The sequence below is a fragment of the Gopherus flavomarginatus genome, chromosome 8 (assembly GCF_025201925.1).
Source record: "Gopherus flavomarginatus isolate rGopFla2 chromosome 8, rGopFla2.mat.asm, whole genome shotgun sequence".
Classification (NCBI taxonomy): domain Eukaryota; kingdom Metazoa; phylum Chordata; order Testudines; family Testudinidae; genus Gopherus; species Gopherus flavomarginatus.
In genome coordinates, this window is record NC_066624.1 from 29,103,610 (window position 1) to 29,118,004 (window position 14,395).

The 14,395-nt window shown below is 37.5% G+C and overlaps 1 protein-coding gene across 1 annotated transcript in view; it reads left to right on the top strand.

The window, feature by feature from the left end:
- LOC127056817 (connector enhancer of kinase suppressor of ras 2-like) overlaps positions 1–14,395 on the top strand; it is a 523,096-nt gene that overhangs the window by 146,895 nt on the left and 361,806 nt on the right. The window contains exon 2 of the mRNA XM_050965117.1: positions 8,364–8,527. Coding sequence (XP_050821074.1) covers positions 8,364–8,527 — 164 coding nt within the window. The remainder of the gene's footprint in view (positions 1–8,363; positions 8,528–14,395) is intronic.

Sequence of the window (14,395 nt, forward strand, 5' to 3'; positions counted from 1 at the left end):
CTTTTTTTCTTTGTCTGCTTGCATTAAAGACGGGATGTCGCCAAGGAGAGAAAAACAAATCCTACCCACCTTAAACCTCTGTTACCATGGTGTACATTTTTGCTCTTTGTGGAGCAATGTTAAGGTTGCATAATACTTACATTATAAATCAGTCTTCAGATGCCCATTATTTTGATAGGCTTCAATTGTTTATTCCGAAATTTTACATACCTCTTACCTACCTCAAGTGCATTTTTTATTTTTAAATTTGAGCACAAGATAGTGAAGCCATTTCTATGATGAAGTTAACGGAGAAACAGGTGGCTCTGTCAATGTTTTAGCAGGTCTAGGCCCTGATTCAGCAAAGTACTTAGGCATGTTTCTCCTAGCTTTAAGCACATCCGTAGTCCATTTGAACTGAATGGGACTACACATGTATTAAAGTTATACTAGTGTGTAAGTACTTTGCTGAATCAGGGCCCTTGTGCCTTCCAGGTATGGAGCAGGAACTTGCAATTGGCAATGAAGATATTGTTAGGGTCAGGAAGGTGCCTTTCACTGTTTCCATGTAAATCCAACCAGCTCATTTATAAACCACAGGCCTCCTCAACTTCTAGCATTTCCTAACTTTTGAGAGCAACTGAATATTCTCTTAAACTAGTTTTCTGTATGGAATGTTATTTATATCCACAATGAAAACACTACATATAACTTTGCCTGCCTCCTTGTTCTTCCCCTACTCACATACTTTCTTTCAGTAATGGAGCAAAGTAGCAAGAGATGCCAGTTCAGCAGTAATATCACACTGAATTTATTTTCCCTCTAAAACCACCAATTTAATGAGCATAATATCACACATAAGAGATCTTAAAGAAATGTAATTACAAAAATCTAAAATAGGAAGTATTTAAAGAAAATACATCACATTTTCAAATAATATGAAAGATAGCATATTCCTCCCTTAAAATAGCCTCAGATAAGATACCATCATAGCCCATTTTAATATTTTTTTCATTGTTATACTGAAAGAAACTACCTCTCCTTTCCAACTCTCTCATTTCCCTGCATTTCCTCCTTGTGGTCTTCAGGGCTGAGAACGCAGGTCAGCAAGCAGATTAAAAAATGTGAAAATATGTGGGGCTTGCCATCAGCCAAATTAATTTGCTCATTACACTCAGTTTTCTCTTACAGCTTACTCCACAGGAGGCAAAATCACTGCCCTGTATGATCAAACAAATGGTTTGCTGTGTTGCTGAGCTTATGGGAAAAAATCACTTTTTCACGATGTACAACATAAACCTGCAATAAGACTGCTTTTATGACAGATTGAATCAATAATGTTCTATATTCTGAGTCCATCTTTTCTTCTATATAGCTTTCAACTGAATAATCACCCTTCTAAAATATCTTTGATGAAAGCTACCATCTGATTGGCTTGCAAAACCAGGTTGCTAATGTCAGTGGGAAATGACTTTGGAGTTGAAAAAGTGAGGGCTGTTGTCATGCAAGTGTTTAGGGCCATTAATGGGGAGTGGTTAGACTGCTTTGGAGTCTCAAAGAAGATCCTGGCTTCAGGCATAGCCGGACCTTCTTGCACTCCACTGCATGTCCCTCCTTCTCACTGTTCATGGCAGGGGTCTCCATCTTGGGTTCCACTGAGGTATCTGCAGTGGTCTTCAAGGTGCTGGTAGCATCTCCATCAGCACACATCTCACCATAAAAGTAGCAGATCTGCACTTGGTATCAGATCAACTGTTGGCTCCCCTGCCTCAGTTCCTTCACTTTCACATGCTGCTGCTGTTGATTGATGCCTGTCATATCCCTTCCCCTGCATCCCCTGGGCAATCTTTTCATAGATGACCCTGCTCCTATGAATGGTCCATAGCCATGCCTGGGCAGCCTCTTTTCCCCACAGACTCAGGAGATCCAACATCTCTTCTCTACTCCAGGTAGGAGAATATTTAAAGCTTGTAGTCAGCATGGCTGGTTGGGCAGTTGCACACAACAAGAGAGAGAGTTGCTAAATGTGCTTGCCAAGCTAGGCAATCAGGAAAAGGCATCAGAAAAACACAAGGGCTTTAAAGGAGGGGAGCTCTTCCTGGGCAGTGGAGTTCAGAATTGTGACCACAACACTCATTGTCAGGTACTGTTGGACAGCTAGCTATCGAAGGACTGTTAGGGTCAATTCAGGACACGCAGTATCAACAGTTGCACTGTGTTGACCATAGTACATCAACCATGGCTTAGCACTGTTCTGGGATGTGGTGTTACTGTGCCACTGCAGCAGGGTGCTTATATGAGTAGGAGACAAATTTTACTGTAGATAATTGAACAAATAAACTGATGCAAAGCAAAATACATTGACCAAACTTGCTGGAGTAGATCAGAGCATTTTTCAGGATGGGGTTTTAACTTTTTCTTCTCTTCAGTCCATTTTCTGAGACATCTGTTTAGTTTCATCAGGATTTAATAGCAGCTGAAATTCTGAGTCCAGTAAGTCTAAGCATCCTTATATCCTATATAAAGATCTCCCAACACTCAAAATAGTCTTTTTAGGTTTAAAAACTCAAAGAACTCTCTAACTTTAAAGAGTCCTCAGAAGTTTGTTTGTTTGTTTTATTTTTAACAATTCTTGGAGAGGTGATTCTTGTCTTTCTGTGTTTGGTAAGGAAACTGCATATCTATTGCCAGATAACTAATTCACTCCCCTATTAAATGTCATTATTTTATACACAAATGGCTTCTGGTGTTGGTAACCAATCTAGCAAGGTTATTCGATTCCATGTTAGTACATAAAGCATCTTTTCATTATATAGCAATGATATTAGGAAGTTATTATATTAGAAGCTTTGCATTTGGATAACATTTGTAAATATACGTCTCAAAAGAAGTTGGTGCGACCTTTTAAACATTTAGGAAATAAACTAAGGCTTTTTCCAAAATATTTCTCATTTATATATATTTTTGTTAAATGAAGATTTTAGAATATTTATAAAAAATTACTTTCAAGAGGGAAATTTTTAGCACCTTTTGAGCATGTTTACCAAAGACTCTTTTCTTGCAAAAGGGGGGCAAAACCCCCCATTTTTACAACATAGTTTTATTACTTCTGCTAACATCTCTACGTTCTTCTTTGTCCTAAGCAGAACATCCTTACATTTTTTTTTAAGTCAGGACTTCTTTCTAAAACATAAATATTCTGTGAAGTCTTACGCAGTGTGTCTTCAGTTTTGATAAGGCAATCATGTTGGTTGCCTGCTCTTTGAGCAACCGGTTTTCATATTTATAATCTACAGTTTATAACATTTACAGCTTGCAGTTCCTATCCGATATCTATCCAAAGCACAGTTACAATAACTAATATTTATATATGCCTTTCAAAACAGCATAAAAGAAAATCATATATAAAGTTAAAGCAAAGCAGAAGTTACAAACTGCATTTCAGAGCCTGCTAAACATTCTTTGGGGTAATAAATATAGTGTTATCTCCCTTTGACACTTGAAGTCTATACCTAGATGACAAAGAAGCACATTTCCTAGCAGTTCCTTTAAATTAGCCTGAACCTTTCTTTTAATAGCAAACATATTATCCTCTAAGCATACTGTATATGAAAATACTTGTATCTCATTCAGTGAAGGTGCAAGCAAGGTTGTAATGACCTAACATTATCAGAATAAATTATAATTTTATGTAATAACCATTTTGGCACCAATACTGAGGTTTTCCATATAGCAAATTTATTTTCATTATTTCATGAATTTTGGACATCAGATCTCCATACTATTTTCAGCCTTTGATTATGAACTATGGCTACACATGTACAGACAATATAGCTGCCAGAGGGGATTGAACTGGAGGCCTTTTAGCATCAAAATATATTTTTTTATCTAAGATCTGAAAGGCATTCAATTCTTGACTACTTTGGTTTTGCACTTCAAAAATAGTACATTTGTTTCTAACATTCCTGTTTCCTCACTCTGTAGTGTGAATAGATTCAATCACATACAATTAAAATAATGTGACCATAACAGCATCCCAAGGCCAGAGAGCAAGGGGCTCCCTGGTATCTGGCAATGAATTTCAGGTGTCTTGACCAGTGTACACCAATTCATTGGTTTTATGATCTGTATTTAAAATGTGCCCCGTAATATATCATTGGAAAACTAATGATACCCTGGTGATTAGTATCATTGTGAAATATATGTATTAATACTATGTGTGGAGATATAGATGTTCTCTTATAATGTTTTAAAGTATGTATTTGAAGTCGATAACAGGTCTGCCCAGCTCTTGAATACAAATGAAGCAGGTTTGACTAGTGACAATGGGATTGCAGTTTACATAGATGGTAAACAGAGCCATGAAAGCTCACAAGGTAGCTACAGAGTCAGCATGTCCTGGTCACAAAGGAATGAGTATTTGCTTGTCTGACCAGCCTGGTCAACAGGCAGAGACAATGAAAGCATTAATACATGCAGGGTAAACAAAGCCACCAAGAGAGCAAGTGGGGAAAGATGGCGACTTAACAGTGTCCACTGGGAATGGAGATGGCACCCCCAGGAAGCCTTCCTCTTGCAGCAGGCTCAATGAATTTTGAGAAGGATGGTTTTCAAAAACTAAAGAGGCCAGAGCTCTTGAGGTCACAGAAGGATGGGTCCTTCAGTCAAGGGAGATTGAAGTCTCTGGACATTGATTATAAGCAAGAAATCTGCTTAGGCAAAGATTGTAATTGGCTGAAATTAAATTTTGTTCTTAAAAGCATATTCCTACTTTGGTTTGTCTGTAACACTTTCTGACCTTTATTCCTTCTGCTTGGTATCACTTAACCTATAACTTTTGTTTAATAAACTTGTTTTACTTCTTACTATAAACCAATCCACTGCTTTGATTAGAATGAAGTGTTAGTTAACTCCAGTGAGGTGGTAAGCTGTTGATGTATTGTTACTTTAAAGGAAATGGCAAAGTTAATAATTTCTCTAAGTGTACCAGGAAAGGGCTGGATGCTTTAGGGCAGATGGTTTTGGGGAAATATGGGATTGGGAGTGTGTCTGGGGTCACCCCTGCATAAGGTAACTGGGTGATAGACTAGAATGAATCTGTTGTGTTGTAGGCAGTTGCTGGGGTCTGAGCACTGAATCAGAGCTACAAAGCATGCACATACTCAGGAGACTGCATGCTTGTTAACTGGCTGTTGGTGTCCAGGCTGTGAGCCACAGCAGCAGAACATTTAAGGCACCCAAGGTTATAGGGCAGGAGGTGTCACAACCCCTCATTAGTCTGGATTGCACCTCAGAATGTGACAAATAGACATAGAATCACAGGAGATTAAGGTTGGAAGAGACCTCAGGAGGTCATCTAGTCCAACCCCCTGCTTAAAGCAGGACCAACCCCAACTAAATCATGTTGCTTTGAAGATTACTTTTAGTGGAAGTTGTATATTATCGGTAATTCAATAAATATAAGGATATTGAGAAGTGTCTGCAGGTTGTCCTAGTTTGGATTAGGGTTTTTGATTTTAGGAAGAGCAGTAGCTCTTTCTTTTCTTTATGGAAGACTCTCCAGGTACAAGATTAACATATAAGCCATACTGTTGTTTTGCACCATTGGGTCGGATTAATTCTGCAATTGTCTGCATGCACGTATAGATTTCTGGCCTGTTTTTTTTTTTTTAATTAATTTAGAAGGCCTGGTGTATAATCAGTCTTGCATGTTGGCTTTGCAGATTCCTTTTGCTGTAATATGTCTGGATGAGGTCACATTTTTATTTGCTAATAAAATAGTACACTATGATCTGGTATGATACTGTATGTGAAACCACTGTATGTTGGGAAACAATGGATAACATGAACTGTTTTTGCTGAAAGGAGATATGGAGATCTAGATTTAAACTTCAGATTTCTACTAATATTTTCAATAGAAGATCCCTCTAGATCATAACTTTGTTTGTAAATTCTGACCAAATGGTGATGTGATTTCAGGGAAAATGGCTCTTGGTAAGTCAACTTACCCTGATTTTTGGTCATGTGTTGGTATTATATCACACCTTGCAATAATGTTTTATGCTAATAAGTATTATCTGTTAAGATACATGTGGTGCATGGTAAAAATCTGGAAATATGAACTATAGTTTACTACATTATTATTTGAAAGGAGTTTACTGATTAATAGACTAATGGACAGTAATCAATTGCAGGAAGCATTCTAGGAGGTTCATAAAGAACTGTATTCATCAGTCTATTCAGCACGCCTGTCCTGCCACAGAGGAATGTGTGTCTCTGGTTATCACTGCCAAACTGCATCTTCTGATTTCTAAAATAAAACTACTTGCTTAAAAGATTAGTTTGTTGTTTATGGATAAAAAGACGTGTCTAAAAAAATGATACCCAAAAGCATGGTAGTTATAGTTTTGCATCCCTTTACATGATACATTATGGAACTGAAGCCTCTTGTACCTTCTTTATTTCTTTTATATTGTGTTAGTGAGAGAGTTCAAAGCATTTCTACAATGACAGATAATGACTCAGATTTGTTACTTTGCTTTTTCTCCCACTATTGATGTATGTTTATTTTCTCATTTTCATATGGTCTTCCTGGATTTTTGTCAGTGCTTTTCCTCTTCTACTTAGTTCACCCATGCTGGTAACACCATGCTTCTGTGGATTCTATGGGACATGGAGGGTAATGCAGAGAGATAATTTGTCTTAGATGCCCAGGACCTGCTGGGTTTTTTTGTATTGACAGGTTTGGTGGGTTTTGACCCTGCCTGTTCCATTGTAGGAGGAAGGCATGAGAAGCAAACATCCTCCCAACTTACTGTCGAGATCTATGGTAAACTCTTCTTGTTTAAATTGTTTTGTGGAGTTTGGCAAAAAAAATAAAAATAAAAGATTTGTCTAACATGGGGGCAATGTAGGCCAATGTCAGTGTACCATTCCATCTGTCCGTATTCTAAGTCCAGTCCTTGAGGCAACTCTGATACTTGAACTTTCACTAGATGAGAAATAGGTCTGATTTATATTCTGAACATTTTACATATGCACAACAGCTGTCTTGGCCTCAAATTTAAAGCACGGGTCTCTGTGAAACCGTTTTTGGAGGATTGAGAGGTATTTATGCTCAGATTCAGTTATTCATTTCTTGTTGGTCTAGGCTTTAGAATACCATGGCTACTACTAAATCCATTACTCTTGCTAGATGAACTCTGAATTTGGAATGGAAACATAGTTCTAGGCACGTATATTTTCTTAAGTATTCGTGTAATTAAAGAATCTAGGTCTTTGGCAGAGACCTTAACATTTAAGTGTTGCTACTGGAGTTCTGGTAAATGAGTCTGTTGAACTTTAAAGCATTTCTGAACACAGCAGATAGTGACACTGTTATATAGGCTGAGTATGCATGATGGGGTTCTTCCTGACACCGTCTCAGGAGCAGAAAGATGATTCATACTATTAGAGAGCCTTAGAAACTATTAGAGAACCTTAGAAAAGAGATCCCAGGAAGGAGATGCCTCTGATTTGGCTTAGCCTTTGGATAGCCTGTTAGGTCTCTAAAGCCTACCTTCAGACAACATTTCCTCCAAATGTTAAATGTTTTCTTTAATAGCATTATCATACTTGAAAATTATACTTCTGGGAGTAATGTAATAGAACTGGCAAATATTGTTTTTGAATACTGTGATGTTATTATTGGTTTCCATTAGAATTTAAATTGTTGATTTTTATCCATGTACCCCAAGTGCCTTCGGGTGAGACTGACACTTTCTATTGATACTGAGACAGAAACAGTCAGCAGCGGCATTGAACTGGAGCTCTGTTGGTTCATAAGAGAAAGAACTTTTGGCAAGGTGTCCTCTGTAAAGGGCCCGCAGTTTTGGAAATGCTTTTCCATCATTTGGAAAAGAAATAATAGTTCGACATTCAGGGCATGCTACATTCCCCATCTGCTTACTAAGACACAAAGGTCCTATAAAAATGACGTTTAATGGAGGAAAAGAATAATTTCTGAGCTTAATTTTTTATTTGGTCATTTTCTCATTTGCAAAATAGGAGTAGCTGCTGGTTTTGCTTTTGATTTGATTGTAATTTTAATTTTGGGTTAAGGTGCCTATAGCCCAAGATGGGTATTTTTCAATTATATCTAAATCAAAATAAAAATGGTGAAAGTATTACTGGCTGAAAAACCACATTGGCATCTAGTATTCACCATGCTATAGGGTCAATGAATCACCTTAGATTTATAAAGCACTTTCATCCTTAAAAATATGAAAACTGTAGTGTTTCTCAGGACCATAGAGAATTTGTACATTGACTGAATTACAGATTTGACATTCTTGGCCATCATTCTCTGAACTTGCTTATTTTTTTTTTATTTTTTTTTTAACTAGGCCTTGATGACTGCCTCCAGCAATACATTAAAAATTTTGAAAGGGAAAAAATCAATGGAGAACAGCTGTTGCACATCACTCATCAAGAACTTGAAGAACTCGGAGTCACTCGCATTGGACACCAAGAATTGATCTTAGAAGCAGTTGATCTGCTCTGTGCATTGGTAAGTAGGCTGTTTTTTGGGGACATTCATTTTAATAATATAGGTTTATGCATCTCCTAGCCAAAGCTAAGATGATGAAGACTGCATGAAATATAGCACCTTTTACCAATTCCTGCCTTACTTAAATATTGTTCCTTATTGCTTCAAAATAGGATGTGTTTGCAGACGCTTCTGTAAGTACAAATGAATTAACCATTTTCCTTCTGAAAACATTAATATTATTTTTAGTTTTTTCCATAGAATGTCTTAGTCATCTCCTCTAGCTTCTTGAGTGCTGTATTCATATGCCATGCATGATCAGCACTGGCATCCTTATGGCCCAATGATTGTATAGCATATGCCCTCACGTTCCACTGAACTTTACCATAGTGCAGTAAACCATATAGTTCCTGCATGTGCAAGGCATGCCAGCACTCAAGGAGTTAATGCAGAAATTGTGGAGGCAGTGTTAATTAGACTGGAAGATGATTTTAAAATTAATTTTAAACCATTTTTGCAAAATCACAATATACTTTTACCCTAAACATTAAATACTGATACCATGTGATCAGTTTGCTAGCTTTGTAGTAGCACAGTTTTAATGTGCAGAAGAGTCAGGTTTGGAAGCAAACTTATTTTTTGGCTGGTGAAAAGTTATTGAGTTACATATGCCCTGTTCAAGTTGTCTGGGTGCCAGTAATGTATTATACTTTTTTTCTCTTAAAATGCCTCCTACCAGTTGATAAAATTAAATGTGATGGCACCAATCTTAAAAAAAAACAACCACCACCACCACCAAATGTTGTTGGAAGTTGTCCAGGTAAGGCTCACAGGCAGAGGAACTTGGATACAAGAGAGTATAAATTGTAATTAAAAAGAGGAGGATGTTTTATGTGTGATGAATAGTCTGCGAGCCTAGGCTTCAAATTTTTGGCTGTATAGCACCTCGTATACAGAAAGCAACAACTGTTTTTTTTGATAGAAGTGTCACTTGAGTACTTATCAAGGCTGGATGTGGTGGTGTAAAGCTGGAGAAAAGTATGCCAGTGCAAGAGTTTTTCAATATGTATAGCCTCACAAAAGGTCAAGACACTGTAGTCTTGATGACAAGTGTCCTAGACATCTTGCTGATATTTTTCATTACAGTAAAGACTGTGCTCCATTCAACAGGTGATTCTGGCAGCACTGGATGGTACTATTAAAATATTTTCTTTAGGGCTATCAAACGATTAAAAAATTAATAGGGATAAAGTACAGTTTTAATTCCACTGTTAATAATAGAATAACATATCATTTTATTGAAATATTGTGGGTGTTTTCTACATTTTCAAATATATTGATTTCAGCTACAACATAGAATACAAAGTACAGTGCTCACTTTATATTATTTGTATTACAAATATTTGTACTTTAAAAAAGAAACAAAAGAAATAGTGTTTTTCAGTTCACCCTCATAATACTGTAGTGCAATCACTTAATCATGAAAGTGCAACTTACAAATGTACAATTTTTTTTACATAACTGCACCGAAAAAAAAGTAAAACTTTAGAGCCTACAAGTCTACTCAGTCCTACTTGTTGTTCAGCCAATCACTAAGTTCATTTACATTTACAGGACACAGAAAGTATTAGAATTTCTCCATGTTGTTTCCATCTTAGATCTCATTTCAAGGGATAAACATAAATGATTGATTGGATGCCTAAATGCATGTGATTGCAATCTAGTTGAATTATGTATGATGAGGTTCTATGGCCTCTGTTATGCAGAAGGTCAGATTAGATTATCATAATGGTCCCTTCTGGTCTTAAATTTTATTAATATTAATCATATTGGGAGCAAGTTGAACATACTGAGAGTAGCTGTAAGAAAAACATTAACGAACATACAGAATTTTGCTTTGATTATGGTCATAATCCTTTTAATTAACTTTTTTTTGTGAACATTTTGGGAAGTTAAGGTTTGTATGTAAAAACCATTTGGACCTGTATCTGAGATTAGTTTAATTGCAAAATAAAACTTTAGGGGCAGAGACAGATGTAGTATTTAGATATCATGTTATCCAGTCAAAGAACAGTAATACTAGTCCATGAGCTAGATGAGCAATCGCACAGCTCAAATATTGAATGTACACCTCTCTTTCCTGAATTCATTTGAACAAGAGATCATATTTGTGCTAACTGGAATAAGGCAGGTTGTTGGAAGTAGCGGGGTTGTTTGAGAAGGAGATGATCAGAGGAGGAAGTAGCAGCCAGGGACTTTGGTATTGCATAATGTGTGCTCTCATTTTTAATTTTTCTAGTCTTACTTCATTATCCTCCAATTTTTTTTCTGAATTTTGTATACACTGCTAGCCTTTTCTAGTTTAAGTAGGAAGGGAAGAAAAAAATGGAAACTTCATCAAAAGCTCCAGAGGGGGATGGCCTGGAGCAACTTTGTCCTCACTTAATCAAAATGGCAGAACGTCTCTGTTTTAAACACTGCAGTAAGAGCTCTGTAGAGTTTCAGGTCAGAGGGATGAGAATATTGAGCTGAGCAGCTTCTACTGTATTCTACAGCATATTTTAGGAAATCCATGCTACATTCAGAAGTTATGATTGCTTATCACAGCATTAATGGCATATGCTCAGCTGATATCCTCCTTGGAGATGAAGGAGGTACAAAGACTCCTTGAAGATTCCCGAGATTATGACAGTAGTGCTCTTGTGTGAGCCATGTTGCCAGTAGGAAGAGGGAAGCCCCCTGGTGGGGCTGGCACTTTGCATGGGTGGTCTCAAATCTGCTTATTTCCTTGAAAAATTGGGAGAACTAGAACATGTACAGGACCCAACCCCTGGGGAGAATGATGTATCAGAAAGTCCAGGTTAAGTTTTCCCACTGACTTTTTCACATGATTGGCTGATAGGCCTGCATTCTCATTGTTGAATAAAATGCTACATGAATTTCATTTTAGAATTTTTCTTCCAGTGTATAATTTTAGAGGTCTTAAGATAGGACTGACAAATGTAAACTTCTGATCATGTATTTATATTTGTATTGGATTGTACTGAGTTATGAAATCAGCTGAGTGCCAAGCACACTTAGCTGAGAAGGAACCCAGTGATCTGCATAAAAAAGTCGGTCAATCAAGCTAGAGCCAAATTTTGAATCATGAGCTTATAAATGAATGGATTTGATTCCTAATAACTTTCTTGCATATCAAACTTCATATGTTAACATTGCAACAATTACAGTATAAGCTTCTTATTGATTAAAATCTCTTGTTCACATTTAATACCTTTTCTATGTGAATTACAAAATGCACTACAGACTACTTGATATAAATACTTGGAAATAACACTACTTGCAGTGAAATCTAGTATTTGAGATAACAACTTATGAAGCAAAAACTGTGACTGTGATGTGGTGGTATGCATAGCATATACTGCCAACTCTCCTAATAAGGGGAGCTGAATTTGTCCTGAACACTACAGGGAAAAAAAAAAGACAAGACATCAAGAGTATGGTTTAATTAGGCAGCAATTTTATTAAGCAACACATCTGGCAACTATCTGCCAATAATTCATACAGTGCAGGTCATCCTATTGTAATATGTTCTGCCTAGTTTCAGCACCATTTCTGAGATCCCACCACCCTGCCTCATCGGAGTGGTAATGGCTGGGGAAGAGAAGGTTGTGTTTCCAGGTATCAATCATTAGGGGCTCCAACCCCATTCTTACCTTCTTCAGGAGATGTCATGCTCTAATCTGCTTCCAATTCCAGTTTATCAGGTAACTGGACTCTTATCGATCAATTACCTGCGCTAGGCATCAGCAAAGTTGTGAAAAAAGTGAACTTGACAACCTAATTTACCCATCGGGACCCAGGAGTAAGGCCAAAATGCTACAGTGTCTAGGTCAATCTGGTAGTGAGGAAAAATTCCTTCCTGGCCTCAAAAGGCAACTAGCATGATGCTCAGAGCAAAGCCCAAAAGACCTGGTCCATCCTTAATCCTGAAGGGAAAGCTTTTCTTCCTTTGCACAATGGTTCCCAGGGCTGGCAAAAGGGTTATAAATAATCCCATTAAGTATACAGGGGCCACTAGGCTTTGCTAACCCATTTGTCCCACCATTCAGTCCAGAGACCCAGCTCCACAAGACCACAAGAGCACTGAAATCTCACAAGTTGGGGAGTGGGATGTACAATTTAACAGAGAAAAGGGTTTTTTTTCCCTGCTGGCCCAGATATCCCACCTACCCCACCCACTTCTGAGTCTGGGAGAAAGGGGGGGACATTTTAATTGTTCCAGGCCCAGCATACTTTTAGCTTTCCTACTCCTGCTTAAACAAAAGGTTTCTGGTGTTTGAGGTGGCTTACTGAACTGTCGTTTTCTCCTGCCTATTTCCTAGCTTTGGCTTTAAGCAGAAGTAGTAAAAGGATGCACAAGAGGTTATTTCTCAGAGTAGTTTTGACCTGATTTCTCAGCTAAAAGGGCTCAGACATGATTGATTAAATAGTGGAGAAACATCCAAACTTTGGGATACTCATCTGACTGCATCTTTTCAGGTTTGTCCATCACTTTAAAAAAATCACACTCTTATTGTAAAGCTACAGAGGGAGGATGTGTTAGATCAAATAAAATCCACTTAGCAAAATAAAAATTCCAAACTGAAATTCTGAATATTAAAACTTCAGCAATACTATAAATTCCTGTTGGAAAAGGATGAAAATATTAGGTACCTGGGTGATCAAACTTCTAGGGGCAGATCCTGAACTGATGTGAATTGTCAGAGTTGCAGCTAACTGGAGATCTGCCTCCCAACATGTAAGTTTTATATTAATTTCTGTGTGTATAATGGAGACTTTGGCTTCTGAAGCTCATGTAGTGCTAAGCATCAATATTTTAATGTGTTTCACAGTACAAGTTTCTCATTCATATGGCTGCATGGATGGGTTTCAGTAAGATTATTCATTAAATCATTTAAAAGCTATTTCCCTTTCTTACATAAAGATATAAAGAGGGAACAGAAACGTTACTTTCTGTTGACTGAATTCAAGGATATTGTTGACTCTTTTCTGACACATAGGAAAAAATCAATTGCATCTCTGTGACCTACCTAGTCAAGCAGCTCCTTATGAAACATGATGTGAAGAAACAAGGTGACATTTCCTCATCTGGGAGGTTGTCAGTATACGTGTACAGGCAGTCACCAGAAAACATTTTCAAATGAATAAAGCTGAACAGTAGGCCTTTCAGAATCAGAGTGGATCACACTTTAACCTTAAGATTATGAACGTCCTCTGTTGGGATGGTGCCAAATTATTATGAATTACTGTAATTGATATAAATGAATGTGGAGAACATGAGTTTGGTATGGCTTGGTACCTCTGTATTTACTAGAGGATTCTGGGAGCAGGATTCTCTTGGTATCAGGTAGTTGATATGGAAATTTACTGAGGGTGCTGAGATCACACTTAAATGGTTAATTGAGACTCTATCTCTGTGTGTGTTTCAATATGAAATTTTGGAACATATCAGCCAATGACCAGCTCACCAAGTAAAGAAAATGCAAAAACATGTCATTAGCGAGCTTGGCATAGGCTGACCTGGGTCAAAATGACCCTTTTGGATGACACCACGCTAAGAGGTCAAGTGAATGATTGATGAGAGAGTAAACATTGACTGACCTTTGGTCTCTGTTTTGCAGTCCCTTCTAAAATATTAATTAGAAAAATCCAGTAATGAAACACCCCCAGGGCATATTTCTGAGACATGTGACTCCTTTGAAAACAAGAGGTATATATGCTAAACAGAGTTAGCTCTCCAGTTAACATCTGAAGGGGTCTATGACGCTGTAAGACAGAAGGTGTCAGGGTAGCCAAGACCCTGCTATGAGAGACTTTTGAAGGACT